Raw genomic sequence first — 21,176 nt, 5'->3', positions numbered from 1 at the left:
GGACTGGGCGCACATTTTCTTTGACAAGGAACAGGGATCTAATCAGGATCCTGCTTTTCTCCTTAGAAAATTAAGTCTCAGAATGTCTTATCTCCTCCTTGCGTAATGACTTGGCAAAAACAAATGAGAGAATTGTGTGGATCTGAAGCTGTTACCGTATCGCAGGCAAGACAGACAACTGCTGCTATTTTGTTTTCTGTGTGTTATATCTTTAAATGTCCCATCACCTGTGTGAGGCAGCAGGCATTTCACATTCATTTTGAGTGCGGAGTGCTGCAGAAGGGAGTCATGTATCCTGCTCTGCCACAGTGGTGTTTCTTTGCCCTTGTTGTCTTAATTATTCTCTATAAAATAGAGGTAACTGGTGGAAAACGTATGGTCGCTCCAGCTTCCAGAAAAGCAGCCTGTGTTGCTGAGAGCGACAAAGCTAACAATGCAGCAGCAGTGCCTGGATGCTCAATTCCTCCATGCTGAATTGCATTTTGGTTGACAAAACAGATGCTCTTTGCTGCAGCTGCGGTACAGGCGCTGCCCTCGCTGCTGGCGTGATTTAGCGAAGGCAGTGCTGTGACCCTGAAGTCCTGGGTGTATTTGATCACAAGCCTCTTCACCGTCGCTTCTGAAGGGTGCGGTGTCACAGGCATGCAGAGAATTCGATGCAAGTGACAAGATGCTTGTGGTTCCTTGGAAGAAATGCACAACAGGAGAAAACGATTTACGAGCCATTGGTCTTATCAGAATCAGAGTCTGAACAGCACGGCTGTGTTTCCCATCCAGCAATATTGCTGATGCCTATGGTCATATTAAACATGGTTCCACTCCTGACAGTCCAGATAGCCCCTGCTTAGCAATAACTTCTGCTGAAAAAGAAAAAAGAATTGTACGCTGAAATGGCAAAGATCAGGGAGCAGAGCTCTCTTGCTAACTGGTAAAGATGACCTTGATTCTACACGAGGGCTGCAAAGTATCATAATTCAATGAGAATATTTATTCTGCGCTGTGCAGCACAAGCTCAAAGAATCTCAATAGCTCATTTTCATCTGAGTAATTTTATATGGAAAATAGGGAAGTAATTTTTAAAATTCAGACTGTCTGCTCCAAATAAACCTCCAGAGTGCTCATCTCCTGTTCATAAAAGTTTCTCAAAATACTAGTGATAAAGCTGTTTAGTTCAGCTCTATTTCCATGCTATGGGTGACTCTGTTAAACAGCAGTTCCCTGCAGATGGCTGTTGCTTTGATGCTACTTGGTGTATGGCACATTAAAATCCTTAACTTGGTTTCTAAAGTCTCACTAAAAATCCTACTGGGACTTTGATGTAGAGAAGATATCACTGAAAATATCCAAACTCTCTGAAGCTTGCCTGGCCTTATCTCGGAGGCAGACCAGCAAGTGGTTGCCTCAAGCAATAAAATATCAATGGTAGCAAAAATATGTAGTGATTATTTATGGCCTGAGCATCTGCAGTCAGGAGAGGCTGCTGAAAATTACCAGAGCCTGGCGATGCCTTGAAGAATCCAGTTCTTCATTTCAGAGACAATATTAATGGCTGCGTGCTGTGGTTCAGCCATTTCGTTATCTGTGGTGATCCAGCTGAAACGTCTCAGCAGAGCACTCTGTAATTTCACGCACAAATTCCAGTTGTAAGCATCTGTGCCCCCAAATGTTTACAAAGGGTCTCTCTTGCTAAATGATAGGATGCTAAAAGGAACCGTGGCGCCTTATTTAGGTTTTAATTAGATGGCAGCAAGTTTTTAACCATGACACCTTTTTTGCTGCTATGCAGCTGAGTAATGTAGTGTGCTTCCCTGCAGTGCCGTGGGGCCGCTCGCTCGCAGATGGCAGGGTACCTTTGGTGTGTCTGTGTAGGTGAGTATATTGCCATTGTGTATGCGAGGAGTTCTGGCTGCAGAGCTTGTTAGTGGTTGTTGTTAATAGATCAATCTGTGCTTTTCCAATATTAACAAAGTCTTGTTTTTGCTGTGTGAGTGAAATTGGCCTTGAACCAATTCTTTTTTTCTTAACTTCACTCTCTAGTGTGAAATACTAGGGCCTGGTGTGTGACTCGCTCCACTGCGCTATATTTGTTTTGCAGGTTGATGCTTAGTTCTTTGCAATGTGTCAGATACCGCATCGAATTGTTTTTCAGAGTTAAAGGGGAATTAAATATCTCTCCTTTTTTGCCTATATTGCATTTTTGTGCACAGGAATCAATTTGACCCTACCATGAGTTGTTTCAGAAGAGTGTTATCCTGCGCATGTCTTTGAAATAATTGTCTGCGTAACATCCCCAACCATTTTACATTTGGTTCCAGCTCTAATAAACACCAGCGCTTCAGCCGTGCGTTAAATGCCATCAAGCTTCACCAAAACTCTTCTGCCGCGGCGCTGCACTGATCCCGTACAGCCTTTCTGATCTTTGGGCGGTGCGTTGTTGACAAGGCTGGGGGGTCCCAGCCCCGGGGTGGGGGTCGCGGAGCCGCCGCGGCGGCAGGGTGCGCGGCCGCACGCCGCCAGCAGGGGGCGGTACAACCCCAGCTGCGCCGCACCCCGCAGCGCCGCGGGCCGGAGCGGAGCCACCCTCAGCCGGCCGCTGCCCGGGCGGACGCCGGTTCGAGGCTCTCCCCGCCAGCTCCGGGGCGCCGGCACTGGCTGCTCCGGCCGTGTCAGCCCCGTGCTGGTGTGCCTCGGGCTATTTTCCGGCTCCCTGTGCCCGGCGTGTCCCCGGGGGCTTCTCCCTTGTGCTCTTGCTCGCTGCGGTGTGTGGGTGTGTTTCACCACCCTCTGGGGAGACCTCTCCGGGGTGAGGGCGGCTTGCTTCCATGTCGGTACAAGGTCTGGGCAGCGCGGGCCCCAGTCCTGGGTTAGCTCCAGGCTCCTAGCACTGCCTGCATCATGGGGTGGGGGAACGTGGCTGTTTCTTGCTCCTCTTCACTTGTTTCCCCTTGCCCATGTTTTTGCATCAAAATTGCTCTTCTGTTTGGAAGCAGGGGAACCGAGAGAAGGTGCTTATGAGATCTGTAACGTCTCCCCAGTGCATAGGAGCTGGGCAGGGAATGGATACTCAAAATTATCCACGCCAGTTGTAGGCATGAATTGGGATGCTGAGCCACGTAGGGTCAGAAGCAGGACAGCTGCCTGCCCTGCCAGCATGACTTCATCCCCTCCAGCTGGCTCCCGGTTTCATCTCCTCCAATGCCTCTTTGTCTCCTCCTTTCAGCATCGCACTGGTGTTCTGAGGCTTCTGCCCTGAGACAGGATTCATGTACTGACTGACAATGGAAGGGAAATAGCGTATAGGTGAGTTAGACCTAAGTCCTACTCGTCAGGATAATTAACTCATTAGCAAGATTTGTTTAAACATGAACTCACTCTCTTGTTTCAGCTGCTGTTTCTTTAGAACAGTTGGTATCTTCCTAGAAATAAACATTTATCTACATAACGCTGACTTCAAACCGCTGACTACTTGTAGGGGCTGTAATTTATCCTCAAAGGAATGTCTGGACAAAGCATGGCACTAATTCTGCCACCTGTGCTGATGATGTGTCCATAGAGACCATGTCAAGTCACTGTTAAAAGCTGAGAATAAGATAGAAAGCTTAAAATCTTTATTTACAAATGATGTATGTGTGTAATATAAGGCTGCTGCTAATTATTCCCAGGGATTAATAGAGATGATCAAGGACAATTTCACTCAATATTGCTCTTCTTTTTGTAAAGTGAAGCTTCCCCAAACCTGAGGCAATACAGAAACATGGCTTTGAGTCTGTGTTGCTCTCCTTCAGTCAAATGGAAATAGCTGTCTTTATTTTAAAAGTCTCTGTTGGCATCATGGTGCCAACACTTTCTGAGACAATGAAATGGACAGAAATCCATTTTCTAGGCTGGAAGGAAGGCAAAAAGTGAATTGGAAGAATGAGGAGTGAGGAGGAATTGAGGCGTTCACAGCGCTCGCAGCACAAGTGATTGGAAGTGATGGGAAGAAGGCAGGAAAGGGATTCATTTGTTTGAAATATAGGACTAGATTTAACTTTAAGGTGCACTTTGCATCACTGAGAAATCCATGCTGCCATGTCTCTGCTGGGGCGTGCACCAGGCAGCGCACACGCAGGGATGCCAGTGCAGAGCAGCTGCCTGCAGACACATGGGGGTGGTTCTGGCCACGCACCCCAAATGTGGGGCAGTGAGTCTCTGTGTGCCCCATGTCCTGTCGCGTGGGACTCCTGGCAGTCCTGCAGTAGGGTTACAGCCTCTTCTGCTGACCTGACCAGGCCTTTGAACATCAGGTGGTTTGTGGCAAGCGGCCAAGCTTGCCTTGTGTGGGGCCAGGTGAAAAAGGATGGCCTCGGGAATCTTGGAATGTGCTAGACCTGAAAAAGTCAAGATGCAAGATGTTCACCCAGAAAGATGCTCAGGGTGCCACCTCAGCTTCAACTCAGTCTCTGCAGGCCGATGACAGACAGACACTGACAAAATATTGCAGAACTCAGTGAAACCAACGTCTGCCCAAAGCAGCTGGGGAGGGGTTTGCAGGGCTTCCCAGCCTTTCCTGCCTGGTGTGGCTTGGTTCCTCCTGTGAGTCCTTTGGCCAGTGCTACTTTCAGCATTGCACTGTGGAGCTCCAATATCTTGGTAAGGCCTGAAGACATGTCCGCAAAAGCGTCTCTGTTTTTGCACTGCAACACATCATGTTGCATCTGATTAATGAAGTTTGTCCCTTCTTTGTGGCTGATAACATTACACTCGTTCTACTTCAGTTCACATCTTGGAAGCAGAAAGTTTCCTGTCTATAAAATTCCTGGAGACATTGATTTGTTGTTATCTCATGGCAGCGATTTTATTCTGCCTTGCTGTTTATGCTCGGCATTGCGGATGCATCCAGAAATCAATGCTGGTGTTCTCACTCCTTTTGACAGGCAGCTCCTTAGAGCTGCTGCCCATAAGCCTCGCGTTCTTCTCCTTGTTTTTCCTGCCCGTGCTCTCCGCGTGGGCCTTCCCTGAAATTATCTTTCTGTTTCTCAAGTTCCCTGTGTAGGAAACTGCATGGGTGAGTGATCAGACACAAGTAAACCTGAAAAGGATGCTTTTGACGTCTGCCCACGCACAACATGCCACAAGTCCCTGGTACATGCGCTAAGCAGGAGTCCTGGGTCAATGCAAGCCTGGATCGATTTGGCAAGGCTCGCTGTTGTTATAAAGAGTGATTGGTATTAATTAAACTGCTCTGCCCTTGTGGACCGCTGACAATGGAAGCTGCTAAATCAACTGTAAATCTGGCTGTGGGGATTGTGGGCTTCTGACAATCCTGGGCTAAAGTCCAGTCCCAAAACTTTGATTTTTGGGATTGGACTTTGAGGGTTTGATTATTTCAGTTCTTACTGAAACCCACCAGCTCCTTTCTAGGAGATTTTAGTTCATGTTTTGACAAATCCTGTTGCTAGAAATTAGCTTTTGAGTCTGGCTCTGGGACGATTCATCCATCCCAAACCAAACAAGAGCACAGGTAACCTTTCAATGATAGATGCTTCACTAACGCAGTCTCTGGTTAGTGTAATTCAGTGCGTTACGCTGGACTGGGGAGTTCAGAGAGAGGTTCCCTCCTTCCACTTCCCTGAGCGATTTCATAAACAGGAGTGGAAAAAATCTCCCCTGAGCAAGGCTGCTTACAATGAGGCAGAGTGAATACAGCATTAAATGACACTTTTCCGTGCATTTGCTTTCCAGTCTCTGGATTGAATTGCCACTGACCAACACACTGGCTGAAGTGTCAGACCTACTGCAGTGCAAATCTGACCGTACTGCCATTGTCGCCGTATTCCCCAGTGAAGTGTCAGGTGTGGAAAACAGTTGATAAAGCTGAACTTCAGCTATTTGGAAACCAGACTGGAAGTTCACAGCCCAGGTGCAGCCAGTGCTTAAAACTTATTTCATTTTATCCCCTTCCTTTTCCAGTTTTTGTTCTAGCAGCCTAATTTAGTTTGAGGTTTGCTGTGTCATTTTTCTACCTGAGTGCTTTCTCCTTTCTCTTGAGCTGCCTTCTTTTTGTTGACATGAGGGAAGTTACTTTCCATCCATATTTGAACTGAGCAGTTTCATTAATGTTGACAGCATCTGTTTGGAAGCAGTCACCTACTTCCAGGAAGTGTCCCTGCAAGAGACCAGGCTGAATATTTTACAAGGCAGCTCCATCACAGGGTGTAATTCTTGCTACAATATTTAGATTTTTCATCTTGAGAGACAGGATTCATTTGTCATAAAAGTATGGTGGTATTCTTCAAACTGTGGTGGAAAAATTAAGATTTTTTTTTTTTGTTGCTCTTCTTCGATGTTGTGCCACATTTTAGGTTGAGATGTATGCAATTCTCCTAAGTTTTCCCTAGGCTTCTATGGCTCTGAACATTAGAGAAAAAATATCAGTGAATTTAATAATATAAAATAAGTTATAATATTGATTTACTTTAATATTACTTTTTAAAGTTCCCGTTGCAGTTTAACCTGCCATCTTTCTCAGCCACAAGCTCAGGGCAGTTCAGAATGCCAGAGGCTGCTCTGGAGCATCTTTCCTCTGCGGGTGTTACTCTTTCTATAAGCCCTTCCACTTTCCGGCATTTGTGTTGTGATAATCTCATCTAGCATTTCTTGCAATGCTTCATTTTAATATATATTCCCTTGTCACTGCAGAACTGAATTCAGCCTTCTGGTAAGTGATATCTAAATCACTGCTGCAAGGAGAGAATGAAATATAGGTGCGTAAGAGGGAGGCAAAGGATATGACTGAATAAGAAAAACTCGCACAGCAAGAAGAAATATCTACAGCGGTGTATAAAATGTGCTGCTTTCCTTACAGCTTCTGCTCGCTGCTGTTGGTACAATACGTGTGTGTCAGGTACGAACACCAATGTCTGCCTCTTGCCATTTAACTGCGAGATTATCTGGTTTGAGCGTGCAGTCGTGTTGTGCATATGCAACAACTTGGGTGTTTATTGCACACACAGCGGCATGTCTGAAACCAGTTGGAAATCTGCTTTTGTACATGCTCAGTAGCTGACTTTTGCCAGCAGTGATATTCCTGTAGCATGTACAAGGCAGAGTTTCCTGAATTCTTCACTGTGGACATTCATGATGACCACTCACCCTTGTGCATTGGGATGAGGATCTTTGAAAGGGAACAAAAAAGGAGAAACATGCATAGGTTGTCCTAGGCAGTAAAAGCGCATTAGGGCAAGCAGTGGAGTCAGTGCTAAAACCAGTATGTGTAAATCACCCTGAGGCACCTGGGAAGAAAATGGGGAAGGCAGGACTAGAGCCGGTGGTCGGATGCAGGCACCGTGGTGTGCTGCCGAGGGATCGGCCGCGGGAAGGACTGCGCTTGTGTGGCTCTGCACCTGGCACCCCATAAAGGGCCTGGGAGTGGGCCACAGTGTTGCTTCATGTCTTTTCCCTGCTGACCAAGCGCTGCAGTCACAATCTCAGTGGGCAGCTGGGCTGCATCTTCTGGGGAAGATGGATTTTGACTTTGCTCTACTACTCCAGCCTTCTCAGAGGGGCTAACCTCATTCCCTGTTTTTGGGACTAGACTGTCATCAGCACACCAAATGCAGTCCAGATTGAGTGTGTGTTAAATAAAATAAGAGCTCATACAGCTTTTCTGTGATGGAGTTACTTTGTTGAGTCTGAGCCCTTGGAAGCAGGTACTGGAGGACCTTCCTGCTGGGCGAGAGCACTTCGCTGTTACTGCAAAACACCTTGTGCTGTATTGAAGAACATCCTAATACTATTTTTGCTGCGTTCTGTATTCCCATGGGAAAGTTAGCCCAAAACTAACTGTGGTGGTGGCAGCTTTCTCCTAACTTCAATCTGAGTGTATTGGCTTGTGTTTGTTCCTGTGCCAACATTGTCCCTGAGCCTGAGCAGCTCCCCTCTCCTCTCCCTCCCCAGTATTTACCCCTCTCCTGTGTTTGTGGCGAATGATTGTATCTCTGCTCGTCTTTGTTCCGCGAGGCCGAGCACTGGCCCCTCTCCGTTTTCCCAATCATCTCAGCAGTCCTTTGCTGCCTGTTTTCCATCTGAGTCGATCCATGTTGAACACGGGTGACCAGACCTGATCAAAGTCACCAGATAAGATCTTCCTGAGGACCTGCACAATGGAAACTTCCGCAAAGCCCGGCCAAGGCGTCTGCTGAGGGATGAGATTTTGATCCCTGTGGGATGAGATTTTCCTTTGAAATATGCGTTTCTGCTCCTTTGACTCATTCAGTATATGAATGTTATATAAATGTATCTATATTAAAAAACTAGCTATATAAAACAAAACATAAGCATTGCTTATTCAAAATAATATTTATTGTTGGCTTTATACATTTCATTTCAACTTCATTTTTTTTACAGTCAATTCATGACACCTTTTACAGATACAATTGAAGTCAATTTGAAGCTTGGTCTTAACAAAGCCAACATTTGTCAGTTTCTGCAACTTCTCCATGCTGCTTTTTGTCAAGAAGATATTTTCCTGTGTTGCATTTGAAACAGGAATGAGCATTATAAGTCCTACAACTTCTCAGGGTTTGGGAAAAGTAGATAATTTCTTACTGTAAGCCTCCTTGAATCTGTGCCCGTGTGCTCTGTGCGCTGCCTGCCCATGGCAGGCAGCCCCATCAACCTCCTGTCAGGTTTAGATGCTTTAGTAATTCTCCTGATTTCCTAAAATTTGACTTTTCTCAAATCATGGAGATCACCACCATTACAGGGCATACTTTCTAAAACAGACTGGGGGGGTGAAAAGCGGCATCTGAGTGATTCAGGACACAAAGGGACACAGCACCTGGTCAAAGAGTCAGCAGTGACGTTACCTCGTGTAAATCACAGAGGTGGCAGCTGGTTGTTGCTTGCGAAGAGCAGGAGTGTAGATAGAGATGATAGTGAGACGTGGAGGTTGTGAGGAAAAGGTGTGTCTCGTTGGCTGCAGTCCTTATATAAGGGCAACTGCTTCCATCTCAGTTGCAGGAAAAAAAGGGAGGACGACGCAGAGTCTCGACGACTTCCAAAAGAGCCTGAGCAGACCCGAGCACCCTTCCCAGCTGGCTGCAGCTGATGCAGGTAATACCATCACCTGTGCCTCAAAGCCTCAGCTGGTGAAGGCTGCGTGGTGGCAGGGAGACGTGCGTGGTAGCAGTGTTACCACCTTATAGCTCTGGAAAGATGCGTATAGCGTCTAGTACTTGGCTTCTTTAGTTTGGGAATTTGCTGTGCACCAAGCTCTTAACCATCTGCCTATGTCTGTCACTTCATAATTAAATTTATGTTAATAATTATTTAACTCTATAGTTAGCTTATTTTTATTACTTGAGCTTTAGTTATTGCTTTTGAAAAGTAGAAAAAACAAGAACAATCCTCAGATGCTTCTCTTGGCAAAGACTCTCACCAAAACATGTGTAACTTTTCATCTAAGAGATACAGAAATTATGACTGCTTAAACATCAGTTCACGTGAAAAGCAGTGTGGCTTTATTTTGTGTGAACATGTAGAATATTTGGGGCAACTCACAAAGGACAAGAAAAGGGCTTTTATTGACCCATGTTTGAAGTCTGTCCATGTGAGCGGACTTGAACAAGGTTGTGCTGCACCAGGCTTGAGGAGAGTCTTACTTGAGCTCAATAAAGAGTAGAGAAGGGATATCTCACTAGACCTTTTTCCTCATAAGGACACTGGGATCCCTTCCTAGAGGCTTTCCCCCAGCTTTTCACCCTGATGTCTCCCTTGCCAGCAGGGGAGTCTTCTGGCGATGACGATGTTGAAGCTTTTTGGAATTGTCTTTTTCTGTGGCCTCCTCTCGCCCTCTCAAGAAGTCTTGTCCGGCCTGTCCTGCGCTGTCAGTCCAGGGGCAATGCAGAATGGTAACTAGAAAGCATGAACTTATCTTTGTTTTGAAAGCTATGTGAGACTGTGTTGTGGAGTAAAACCTTCTGAGTGTCTTCATCTTTATTTTGTAGTTCCTTGGGGCTGCAGACTTCTGACAGCCATTGCTGGGTTCACGGGTCAGGGAAATCTTTCTGCTCCAGAACTGGGATACTTTTCAGCACCAAACAGCCATACAGAATTTCAGGGCTAGATCTGGATTGCTTCCTGTTTTTGTCTTAGTTTCTCATTTCCATATTGGAGCAGCTGATAGTTGACAAATAACTGCTGTGAAGTTTAGCAGCCTTGTTAATATTTGCAATGCTCCAGAAAAAAAAAAAAAAAAAGGAGGCTTGTTTCAAGTTGTTTCTATTTCAAACAAACAAACAAAACCCCTTTACAAATGGGAAACAAGCTGTGAGTTGAAGCACAGCTCCCACTGAGTAGGGTCATTGTCATTGCTGGTAGTGCATAACCGCACTGTAATCTTTACGTTGGAGGTCTGGGATGCTCTCCAGTGCTACTCCTCCTGGTAAAGTCACTAAGGGGACTTTTGGCTTACTACACATTGTAAAATGTCATCCCCTGTGTGATTTGACTGCATTGAGACAGGTAACAACTTTATAAGGAGGTTTGCGCGGTGGGGGGCTTTGTTGTGTGACCCCTTTGCCAAGACAGATCTGACCAAGCGGAGAGACGTCATGGCTGCAAGTGTTGGTCCTCATGCAGAGATGTTTTCCAGTTCTCTCAGATGCCATACTTCAGAACGGACTTCTCCAGCAGCACCTCCAGGGCCTTGTGCTCCCAAACATCATGGGTGAAGGGGGTCTGCTGAACTCTCCCACCAGCATCACTGGGTAAGTGGAGAGTGAGGGCTTCTCACCTTGAGCAGCAATTCTGAAGCAACAGAAGCTGAGCTGCAGTTGTCATGATTGGCCCAAGTAGTTATCCTCATTTTATTTCGATACTGAAATTCTGGCTTGACAAAAGTTTTCGTGTGGTAGCAAGGTAGATGGTGAAGTGCACTGCAGGTTATGGATGCAGATGCAGAATGGTGGCTCTGATGCTGATGTTGATATCTGAGATGCTTGACAGCACTGAGAGAGAGGGGAAGGTGCCACAGAGAGAAAAAGTTGATTGCTCTATAAAGTTGGCTTTCACGCCAATCTGGTTTGAGGTTGCCTTCTTTTGGGTTTCAGCTGCAGACTCTGTCCCTCATCCTGGAGCTGGTATCTCTTGCTTATAATACTCATGCCTCCAGCTGCAGGTGGTGGTGGTGTTGTGGGCGCTGTATGTTCCTCAGCGCATACAGCTGCTCAGCTGTTAGAAGATGCTTTTAATTTGTGCCAGCTTTTGCTGTTGTTTGCAGCCTACACCTTGTCAAGGTTCGGCTCCCCAAGCTGTCAGTGGTGCTGCTGCCAGGAATCGGGGTCCAGCTGACCATCGCTGCAAAGCTGGAGCTCAGTGGCAACTGGTGAGTGTAGTGTTTCACGGTGGCTGCTAAGGGAAACCCCTTCCCACAGGCTTCCTATTGCACAACATTTTGCATCTTTTATGGATTTCTAGGTGTTTCTTACCTATAATAAAGTCACAGAGCAGAACAGGCACCGAAAGATGGCTTGTGGTATTTGCAATGAGTTGCAGGAGATGGAGGTGCAGTTTGTTGCTTCTGGCTTTGCTGAGTTTCTCTGGTTAGAGGCTGAGAGGTGAAATCTGTTCAACCCATTTGCTTTTTTCAGCTTGGTTGGCCTTCTTTCAGAACTAATTGATATCTTAGTGGATGTGAACATTACTGCAAACATTAAATGCACAAATTTTGAATCGGGCACTGTCCAGGTCGTCATTGAAGACTGCCTCTGCATTCTTGGTGCCATAAAGATCAAGCTGCTTTCTGGGTAAGTGCCTGTGGATTTATGTTTTCCATTGCTTGTAATCCTCGTCTCTTTATCCAATGATCTAGACAGTCTGCCAGGACACAGACGGTGCTAAGCTGATACAGAGCCAGACCTCGGGGAAGTAATTTCTTTCCTGTTGCCAAAGCCAGTTGCTTCAGTGGAACTGGCAAAAAATGTAGTTGTTGGAAGATGAGGGTTAATTTGCCCTGTTTGCCCGTGGAAATTTTAAGATCTGAAGTATGATGTTTGGTACCTACTCCAGTGCACTTTAGACTTAGCTAGTGAACTGATATCCAAAGGGTAGGAATAATAGGGCAAGGAGTGTTCTAGGAAAACAGCACCATTTCTTGTCCTGGTTTTATACTCTGCCTTTGGCTGCTGTCACAGAAAGATGCTGGGCGTATGGGCTTTTGGTCTGACTGCTGTGGGGGTGTGTAATTCCATGCAAATGTGCCATCTCTTGCTCAGTCTTTTTAAATTCTTGGCAGAAAGAATTTGCTGACTTGGTGTATTGATGAATGCAACGGTAAACTCATCATGGGAAATATTTTCTTTTATTGCTTTTGAATTACTCACTTTTCAGGTTCATTGCATTTCTTCTAATTAATTTTTGCATTATGCATTATATTCCAATCGGGGCAGCAGCTGGTTTGAAGGAGGCTGCATAAGTGAGTAGAGGAACACAGCTCACCCACTCTGCAGGTCATATTTTAAGTTTTTGCAGGATTAAAGTGATGGTGTGGTCCCTGTGGGGTAAGGAGGAGTGGGGGTACATGTGATTGACTTCATAGCAGTTCCTCAGCTGTGCCTATAGGCAGAACTTGGACATAAATAACAAGATGCATTATGAATTCCTGCTGTCTGTGGCTTGCTAAGTGTGCTGCTGCATGTTCTAACTCAATAGTCCAGAAATATATTGATTATCAAAAGTAAATTGTTCTGCACTGCCTGCAGGCATCACGCACCCCAGAGTGATCTATTTAGCAGCAGTGTCAAAATGTTACGCAGCAGATTTCTCCTCTTGTTATTCCACATGTAAATGGTTTGTTTCCCATAACTAACATGAAGATATTTCATTACGACTCCACTTTCCCTTAACTACACCACTGATTTAAATACCAGAAGATGACAATCAAACTCAGGTTATACTGTGAGAGGCTCACTCCTTTCGTGCAATGATGTCTGCACACCCCAAATGCTGAAGCTTCAGTTCTCAGAAATTAGCTCAATTCTCCCCTCGCTGAGGAGAGCAGCTCCTTGCCCTTCCTGCCTTCTGCACAGCCCCTGCTCTTGCCAGTATTAGCTGCAGCAGTGTCCCTGAAGGGATGACTGAAGACATAGTAGTGTGTAAAGTGAAGGCTGGGGACCTTTTGGTCTCCTGGAGCTGTGTTTGTAGTAACTGGAAATTTTTTTCTTTCCTTTCCAGCTTACTCTCCCTATCAGTAAATGACATAGTGCTTAAGCAGCTGACAGCAACTCTGCCTGGTCTGGTAAGCCTGAATATCGCCCTCCTTTCATAGCTGAAACGCAGAAATATCAGGAACAACATGTTATGAGGTCACAGCAAGCTGCACTGTCTTTCTGTGTTGCTTTCCCATGTCACTGGCATGTGCCGCTTGACAGGGATGCCCGTGGTCAGCCTGGCTGCTGCCTGTATATTTCTGCCTGCAGGGTGATGCCTGAAATATTCTCCAGATGAAGGCAGTCCCCTTTGGTGCAGTACCACAGCTCCACATGTGCGCCACTGCCCCCAAGTTCTTCACAGCATCCCAGCTGCTGCCTAATACCAGACAGCACTTTTCCCCTGGGGATTTAGATTAAAAGGAGTGGGTCTGATCAGGCTGTAGGGTGATGGCTCCCTGTAGAGGGGTAGCAAGGGGGGTTGAGCAGTTTCATTTCTGCTTTGTGTTGCAGCTGTGTCCAGTAGTTGATATCGTCGTCAACCTTGTGAACATCCAGCTCCTGGGTACTCTCAATGGTGCGTTTCTTGTGGAGGATGAGGTGCTGCTTCCTCACGTTCCCTGCAGTCCTGCGGTGGGAAGCGCCCTTTCCCATGTCTAGTCCATAAGTGCATTGGGGAGGAGCTATATTTCTGCAGGGCTATTATTGAACCTTGAATTCACACCCAAGCAGTCCAAGTGATCCACTCACACCTTGGTCCTCCTTAGGCCATTTTTATACATTACCCTTGGATTTAGCTTATTATCTTTGATGCTTTTTGTAGGCTGTATTCTAAAGGCAGATCCCACAAAGCTGAATTTGGGGCTGTTTTGTCCATTTTGAGTAGCAGCGAGCATCCCTCAGAAGTGCATGCTCGGGAACTGGTTTGTGGGTGTGAGGTCTGGCTGGGGGCCTGTGGAGTCAGGGAATGAGTTTGTGTTGCAGCACATTTCCTGATGTTGTAATGATCTCTTTCCCTCCATGAAGCGGTGATCCCAGTTGGTACAGCAGGAACAATTCACTACCAGCTGGCGAGCCTCCCGTTTACCTCTGGCTTGTTCCTTGGGTTGGATTTAGATGTAAGTTATTGCTGGGTGACAAGGCTCTGCAAGTGTGACTGCATTGTGGTGGCTTTCAGACTGTTCACCTTGTCCTGTGGGAGCAGTTATCTTCTTCCAGTACAACCATGGGGGGGAGCTGGGCTAACAACTTCTTCTGGAAATGCTAGCTAAATATTTACATCCTTATCCAAATCACCGCCAAGTGACTGTGTGTACTTTTCTTCAAGCCCGCTTTTGCTCTGTTTGCAAACTTATCCTGAGACTGCCTGAGAGTGTTTGTCTATTCTTTGTAACTGCTGGGACAAGCAGTTTTCATCCTCTCCCTCATCCTGCCTGCAGACGGGGTGCTATTGTTTTCTGCCTTTGCTATTAAGTCTTTGTGGTGGGTGAATATTAAACCGAGCTAATGGATTTTTTTACTACTATCTCACTGGGGGTGAAAAAAGAAAACCAGCAAAAAACAAACAGTGCTTTCAAACTGGAGAACTTAAATAAAAGTGGCTGGTGAGAAGTAACTGGGACATAAGCAAAAAAGAATAGCAAGGGTTAATAACAAACACTGTGGTCTGTACAGTCAGCACTGCTGCTCTTGCTTTAGTCCAGATACTTCACTGGGATTAGTCTTTGCCCCCACCATCCCCAGATGGTCAGAGTTGGTGTCCTTAGCAAGTAGATGGTATCAGTGCAAGTTTGTGGAGTCCAAGGGTGGCTCACCCTTGGCTGGGCCCTGGAGGGAGGGAACGCAGGGCTGGGACTGCTGGGTTTGGGTTGGCAGCACTTTCACCGCTTGTTTGCTCTTGGAGTGAAATCTCAAGGATGAACTGAAGCAGTGAGTTGTGATTTGGACATGGTGTGTTACTAGCTAAGAAGGCCTCAGTTATGCACTCTGGCCTTTATCAGCTCCTTTTGTCTATTAAATATAGAGGGAATTGCTCCAAGTCCAATGTTTTCCCTAAGCGGCTGGTGAGAGGAGGGCCGTTTCAGCTGGCACAGACCCAGTACTATCCGTCTCGAGGATCTGGGCATGCTTCATGGCTTTGAAGAATAGGTTTAACGTCTGTGTCACCTCTCTTCACAGGGTGCGGTGAAGCAGGTGGGAGGCAGCATCATCCCCCATGACTCATCCCCCTCTGCTTTGCCTCCACTGATGGACAAACTTCTGATCTTGGGACTGCGCCAGAGCTTTCTCAATGCAGTCCTGTCCCTCCTGATCCAGATACCACCGCAGACCTTCACCTGTGCGCCAGAAGTCGTGAGTGTAGCAGCACCCATGTGTCATGCCAGGGGAGGTGGGAAGGGGCATGCATCAGTGTGACCTTAGGCCTGCTCAGGGAGCAAGCTGTGCATGGCATTCATGGCATGCACAGCCTCTGCTGGTGCTCAGCACGTGGCTGGTCTGGGGCCCGCATGTGCATGTGCTCACCTGCAGATGCTCAAGCCCCAGCACTGCGTCCTTACTGCTTTTTTCAGAAAGCTATAATAGCACATGCAACGATCAGCCATTCTTGTTTCTGTATGGGCACCCCCAGGGAAACCTGTTGAAACCAGTTGTGTACCAGTTATGCCACAGACTCTTGGAGGTCTGTAATCTGTTTCAAGGACTCTTTAAAAAGTCACTGAGAAAAGCAACTTCATATATGCAATACAATTCTCTAGGCATATGCATTTTCTGTACCTCTGATCTGTACTTCCACTGGGAAGTATTTGGGGTCTACATACTGACAAACATTGAAAGCCTGTGGGTTACCTTTCCTTCTGCTGCTGGTTGCTCTCAACTTAATGACTGACCAGGAATCGCCCAGGCAGCTGGGGAGCAATGGAAAAGGCAGAGGGCTCCGGTGCTGCTGTAACATAGGTCTGTGTGTGACTGAGGTGCCGGCGGCTTCACTGGGGACACTGATTGAATGAGGCCCCAGGGACTGGCCTCGGGAGTGCGAACGATCTGGCTGGGAGCAGCGACACAAGTGGGAGAGGGGCGGCCCTGGCAGGATGGTGTTGCTGAAATCAGCTGGAGTGCTCATCAGGGCTGCTTGTGCTTTTGCTCCAACAGTTCTCTGATGCCAGCCATCTGCAAGAAGACATCATGACTCTCATTCCTGCTGGGGTGAGTGAATTTCGCTGGCACGAGGATTTGTGTAAACCTCGCCAGGCCCGAGGCCATCCAAGTGATGCTCCTGGATATGCTGGGGTGCAGCTGCCAAAGGTCTTCAGTACCTTCTGCTCCCCTCCCCTCAGCCACGCTGAGCGTGCACCATGGCCAAACCGCGCCAGCACAGCTTGAGGCTGCCCTGCTGTGTGACCAGCTGATGGGAGCGGGTGAAGGGACCGGAGGTTTGTGCTCAGCCCTCAGCAGCCTCTGCACAGCGCCTGTCCTCCTGTGTACCATTAGCTGTAGCCTACCTTTTCCCACTCCCTAAGCAGGGGAGTGTCTTCTCTTGCAGCTCACAGCCATTGACACAAAGAACTGATAAATGCCTGGCAACTCCCGTTTCCTGGGCACCATGGGCACCCTCTTAGGGCCACAGCCTGCTTTCTGTCCACCTTTGCTTCCTCAGCCCCTTACTGCCTGCAGCCAGGAGTGCTGACCTGTGCTGCCAGACCTATAGGCTCTGTAAATTTGGCTTGTCCAAGGTCTGTGTGACCTTGTGGGAGGCCCTACAGAGTTAAGGGGCTGTGGGAGTCCACCAGAGGGAGGACGGCCCATCCCCTGCCTGGCCAGTGTGTGGGGTGCGGGTAGCCACCTCCATATGTCCCTGATTCCCACAGTGCTCCACCTGCCGTGGGACCAGTCCTCTGAACATTAAGCTAACTTTGTCTGGGAACCCGCTTATCCTCTTGGAAGAAAACAAAGCCACCGTCGAGCTCTCGGTCTTGATTCAGGTGTTCATTAAGCGTTTAGATGGAACCACCCTCAACCTCCTGCTCCTGAAGGCCGTAAGTGTGGATGTAAAGACCTCAAACTGGTGAAGTGTATAGCCAGCCAAGTGACTGGCAGCTGGAATGGGGACATCTCCATGGGCTGATCCTCTCCCTGTCTGCTTGCAGGACCTCAGTCTAAACGCCCACGTGTCGATTGCTGGAGGCAGATTGGTGCTGGGGTTGTCCCTGGGCAGGTAGGCTGTCCCTATACCCAAAGCAAAGCCTGCGGCAATGCTCCAGCCTGCTGGACACCCTCATTCTCCTGAGACAGCACTGGGTGTTCAGCCACGTTGGGAGACTCTGGCATTCCCAGAGCTCAGGGTACAGGTTCAGTTTGCTGGGAAGCCATAGCCCGAAGAGAGCAGGATGATAGGAAGGACTGCAACTCATCAGGGACACTCTGAGCACTATAACAGCGCGTCCCTTGGTGACACAGCACTGCTGGAGCTGCCTGAACTACGGCAGAAGGGACAGGAGTGTTGCACAAACACGGCTGTGACTAAGCCAGGCAGTGCTGCCCTTTTACAGGATGGTGACATTCTCTGCATTGCAATATTAGCTCTGGAGCTGCTAGCTTGAAATGTCTTTCAGTGTCCGTAAAACAGACATTTCATTTCCTGAATCTGAGAATTTCATACCTGGCTGATGGCACGAGGTGGACAAGTATTGCTGACTTTCCGGAAACATTACAACAGTGGGAAAGTTTTAGGAGACTGGAGGAAAAGTCTGTGTCAGTTTTATAACAAGGAGAGATGAGATAACCTGAATAATTGTAAGACTGTCAGCTTGACTTTGATCCTGGACAGTAGTTTGAAATGTCTGATATTGGACATGAGTGATAAAGGAGTAAAGGAAAGTACTGTCATTAATGCCAGTCAAGGTATGATTAAAGATTAGAAAGCATTCCTTATAGTGTGAGGTTTGAGGATTTCAAGACATTTAGCTTGTCAAAGAGCTAGATTTAGAAGCAACATTGGCATAGCTTGTATGCAGGGATATAGAGAATAGAAATGCATCAAAGGGCTTTTAATTCAATAGACAAAGATATAATAAGATTCAGTGGAAGTAGAAAAGAGAAATCCAAAGTGGAAATAAAGCATACGTTTTAGCTATGGAGATAGTTGTGTGATTGCAATGATAGATTAGGAGCTGTAGCAAGTTCTCCAGAGCTCATGATCTTTAAATCCAGACTGGATGCTTTTTCTAGAAGCTCTGCTCTCAGCTAGCCAAGAGCTGACCCCTTTCCCAAGGTGAATAACTACCTGGGCACGGGAGAAGGAAGGGGAAGCTAGGAGTTAGTGTGTGCCCTGTTGCAGTGCTGCTTCATTTACAAGCAAATAAAAATTAGGTGAAGCTTTTGGTATCGATCTATTGCTTTTATTTTCCTATTTTCTGTTCTCTCTTGCAAGTGTGGCAGTGCCTGATTTTTGTGTTATGATATCGTGATCCCTTTATGGTTGCCCTGATGATGCCCGCAGGCTGAATAACGCTGCACCAGGAGATGGCAGGGCTCACATGGTAGGGGTCTGTGAGCTCTGGCCAGTGACTTGCTGTCTGATGTGCTGTTTGCTTTACTTTCCCTGCAGCATTTCCCTCTCCTTGGAGTCTTCTGATGTTGGCATCAGTAATGTAAGTCTCTTGTACCAGTCTAGGCTTTACTAGATGGGCGGAGTGCCTGAGTGCTGTGCACTGCGGCTCTGGGAAGCAGGGAGACACGCAGTTGCTGTGTGATGCTGAAATGTGTCCTGGCTGTGATGGATTACGTCTGCTAAGGGTCTTAGTTGTTAGCTGCTCTACTTTGTAGGTCATAGCAATTCTTCTTTTGCTACTTTTAAAAAATTCTTCTGCCTTTTCTAATAATGCAAATGTAAATCCTGAAGTCTATTTGTTTATTCACCCCTGCTTGGTCAAAGTTTACATGGACGTCCAGCAGGAGTTTTACCTGGTAGAAGATTTCCCAAAGGAAGGACCAAATACAAATTGAGGAAGAAAAGTAGATTTGCATTAAAGAAAAGAGGGACTATTTGTTCTTTTGCTGTGTCAGTGGGAAGTGGGAAGTGATTTCCAGTCCTGAGGACTGGCTGTCTTCCAGCTGCAGTGCTGGGCTATGCTTGCCGCTGTTGTGTGCCTGGCAACACCGCTCACACACTTGTTCCTTCTCTGGTTCAGATCTCGAACTTGAAGCCACACTTCAGCAGTCTGCTGGCAGAAACATTACTGCCCCTTATCAACGGTAAGGTGCCCGGGATAGCTGTAACATTGGGAGTGTTTTGACTGAGGAGGGGAGAGGGGTAGGTGTGCGTGATTGAAAGCTGTAGCAGGAGAGTTGGAGCCTTTAAAGGCCTGCAATACCCATCTTGAGGCTGTAGTTAAAAGTCCCAACCTTATTCTTATACCATCCACCCTAGCTTCAGTCCTAAGGCCCCTAGCAACAGTTAGTGGAAGAGAGCATAAGGAAAGCCAAATGCATCGTGCACAGTGGTGCTGCAGTTGTCCATGCCTCCTGAGCAGCTCTGCTCCCTTCACCCTCCCTGGGAGCAGCTTTGTCCTGGGGCAGGAGCTGGGCTCACTCCTCCGGTGGTGTGTAAGGACCTGTCTGTTCCCTGCAGGTGCTCTGGGCATCGGGATCCCTCTGCCAAACGTGCTGGGCATTCCCTTAATAAAGGTGGATATTCAGATATTAGCGGTAAGTGTCTGGAAGGGCTATTTCCTCCTGCAAGGCACCAGTGCAGGTCACTGGGGCTGTTTCTAGCAGCTGACTCCTGTAACAGGACCCTGCCAGTGGTGGTTTAGTATGCAAGAGCTATAGATTTTAAGCCTTGAAAGGTCAGAAAAGGTTGCTCTGTCTGACCTCCTTCAGGTCAGAAAATGCTGCTGAGTATTTCATGCCAATAGGTATTATCGAACCAGGTACACAATGAGCAATGTTCAGCCCCTTTGGGGTAGGTCCTGGTTCCCCACCCAGGGTGCCTTTCCTTTCTGGAGAACTCTGTGTGAGCAGCTCTGATGTGGGTCCATGGGGTCTGGCAAGCCCTTTCCAGTGGCTCTGGTCAAAATGTCTTGAATTACAGCAAATTTCAGCCCTGTGCATCCTGGAGATGCCCCAGAGGGGCCGGGATATTCTCCAACACTTCCCAAAGCGTACAGTGCCCTTCCTATTAAAAATTTGATGTGAGGATTTTTGCAAGAGGGTTTTTGGTTCACTGTGTGTTTCTGACAAGCTATTGTGAACCAGCACCCCTTGAAGTTGGGAAATAACATGGATGTGTTGCTCCTTGCACTTCTTCAGGGCCTGCTGGCGATTCTTGTGTGAGCTGGGGAGTACAAGGCATGGAGAGGTCTTTCTGGGCAGAGAAAGAAGAAGAAAGACCAATGAGGATGGAACACAGAGACTGGCATTATCTACTTTTCTCTTCTAAACTTGATTCAAGATTCTTGAAAACATTTAAGACACACTAAAGTTAATTGGCTCATGTGGGTGCTAAGATACTTGCATAAGCCAAAACCCGTTAGGCAGCTCTGTGTACGAATATTTATTTAGAGAACTTAGCATGATTTTGGGTGCAGAGTTATAGCGGTTGCATGTGATGCTGGAGTGGAATTGTTAAATTTGTTCTGAGGCAAAATTGTTCTTGATATAACAAAAAAGTAAACTTGTTGCATATGGTTTTCTAAGTAAATGTCACCATCCACGTTCAGAAGGGTATGAAGTGCTGAGCAGGAGCTCAGGATACATTTGTCATGTAACTCTTTTAATAAACATTCCTACTTTTTTAGTGCTTGGAATGAGGTTCTGGTTTCTGATGCTTCTCAGGGACAGTATCTGTCCTGCCTTTTTCTATGGGATCTGGTTCCTTTGTGACAACTGATATTTGGGTTTGTGGTTTGAAAACTTTTTCCACTCAAACTTCCTTAGAAAAAAAACACTTGCATTTTCGTGGCTACTCCTGGCCAGGTAACCTACTGA

At 47.0% G+C, this 21,176-nt stretch overlaps 1 protein-coding gene across 1 annotated transcript; it reads left to right on the top strand.

Moving 5' to 3' along the window:
• The first annotated feature begins 1,652 nt into the window (after positions 1-1,652).
• LOC142064024 (BPI fold-containing family B member 4-like) lies at positions 1,653-20,971 on the top strand. Its single transcript, XM_075108543.1, has 17 exons — positions 1,653-1,869; positions 8,998-9,096; positions 9,764-9,893; positions 10,637-10,751; positions 11,264-11,368; positions 11,634-11,789; positions 13,216-13,279; positions 13,704-13,767; positions 14,217-14,308; positions 15,369-15,542; positions 16,341-16,394; positions 17,057-17,224; positions 17,336-17,403; positions 18,796-18,838; positions 19,379-19,442; positions 19,819-19,895; positions 20,499-20,971. The coding sequence occupies exons 2-17, from the start codon at positions 9,091-9,093 to the stop codon at positions 20,520-20,522; spliced, it is 1,404 nt and encodes a 467-aa protein (XP_074964644.1). The 5' UTR covers positions 1,653-1,869; positions 8,998-9,090; the 3' UTR covers positions 20,523-20,971.
• The last annotated feature ends 205 nt before the right edge of the window (positions 20,972-21,176 follow it).

Source organism: Phalacrocorax aristotelis, chromosome 13 (genome assembly GCF_949628215.1).
Source record: "Phalacrocorax aristotelis chromosome 13, bGulAri2.1, whole genome shotgun sequence".
In the NCBI taxonomy this organism is placed as follows: Eukaryota; Metazoa; Chordata; class Aves; order Suliformes; family Phalacrocoracidae; genus Phalacrocorax; species Phalacrocorax aristotelis.
The sequence above is the reverse complement of the archived record's forward strand: the minus strand, read 5'-3'. Positions and strand labels throughout refer to the sequence as shown.

Excerpts from the sequence above, each read along its gene's own strand:
- LOC142064024 (XM_075108543.1), top strand. Across the intron at positions 9,894-10,636 it reads TCCAGGGGCAATGCAGAATG|TTCTCTCAGATGCCATACTT; the intron begins GTAACTAGAAAG and ends GATGTTTTCCAG. Across the intron at positions 14,309-15,368 it reads TCCTTGGGTTGGATTTAGAT|GGTGCGGTGAAGCAGGTGGG; the intron begins GTAAGTTATTGC and ends CTCTCTTCACAG.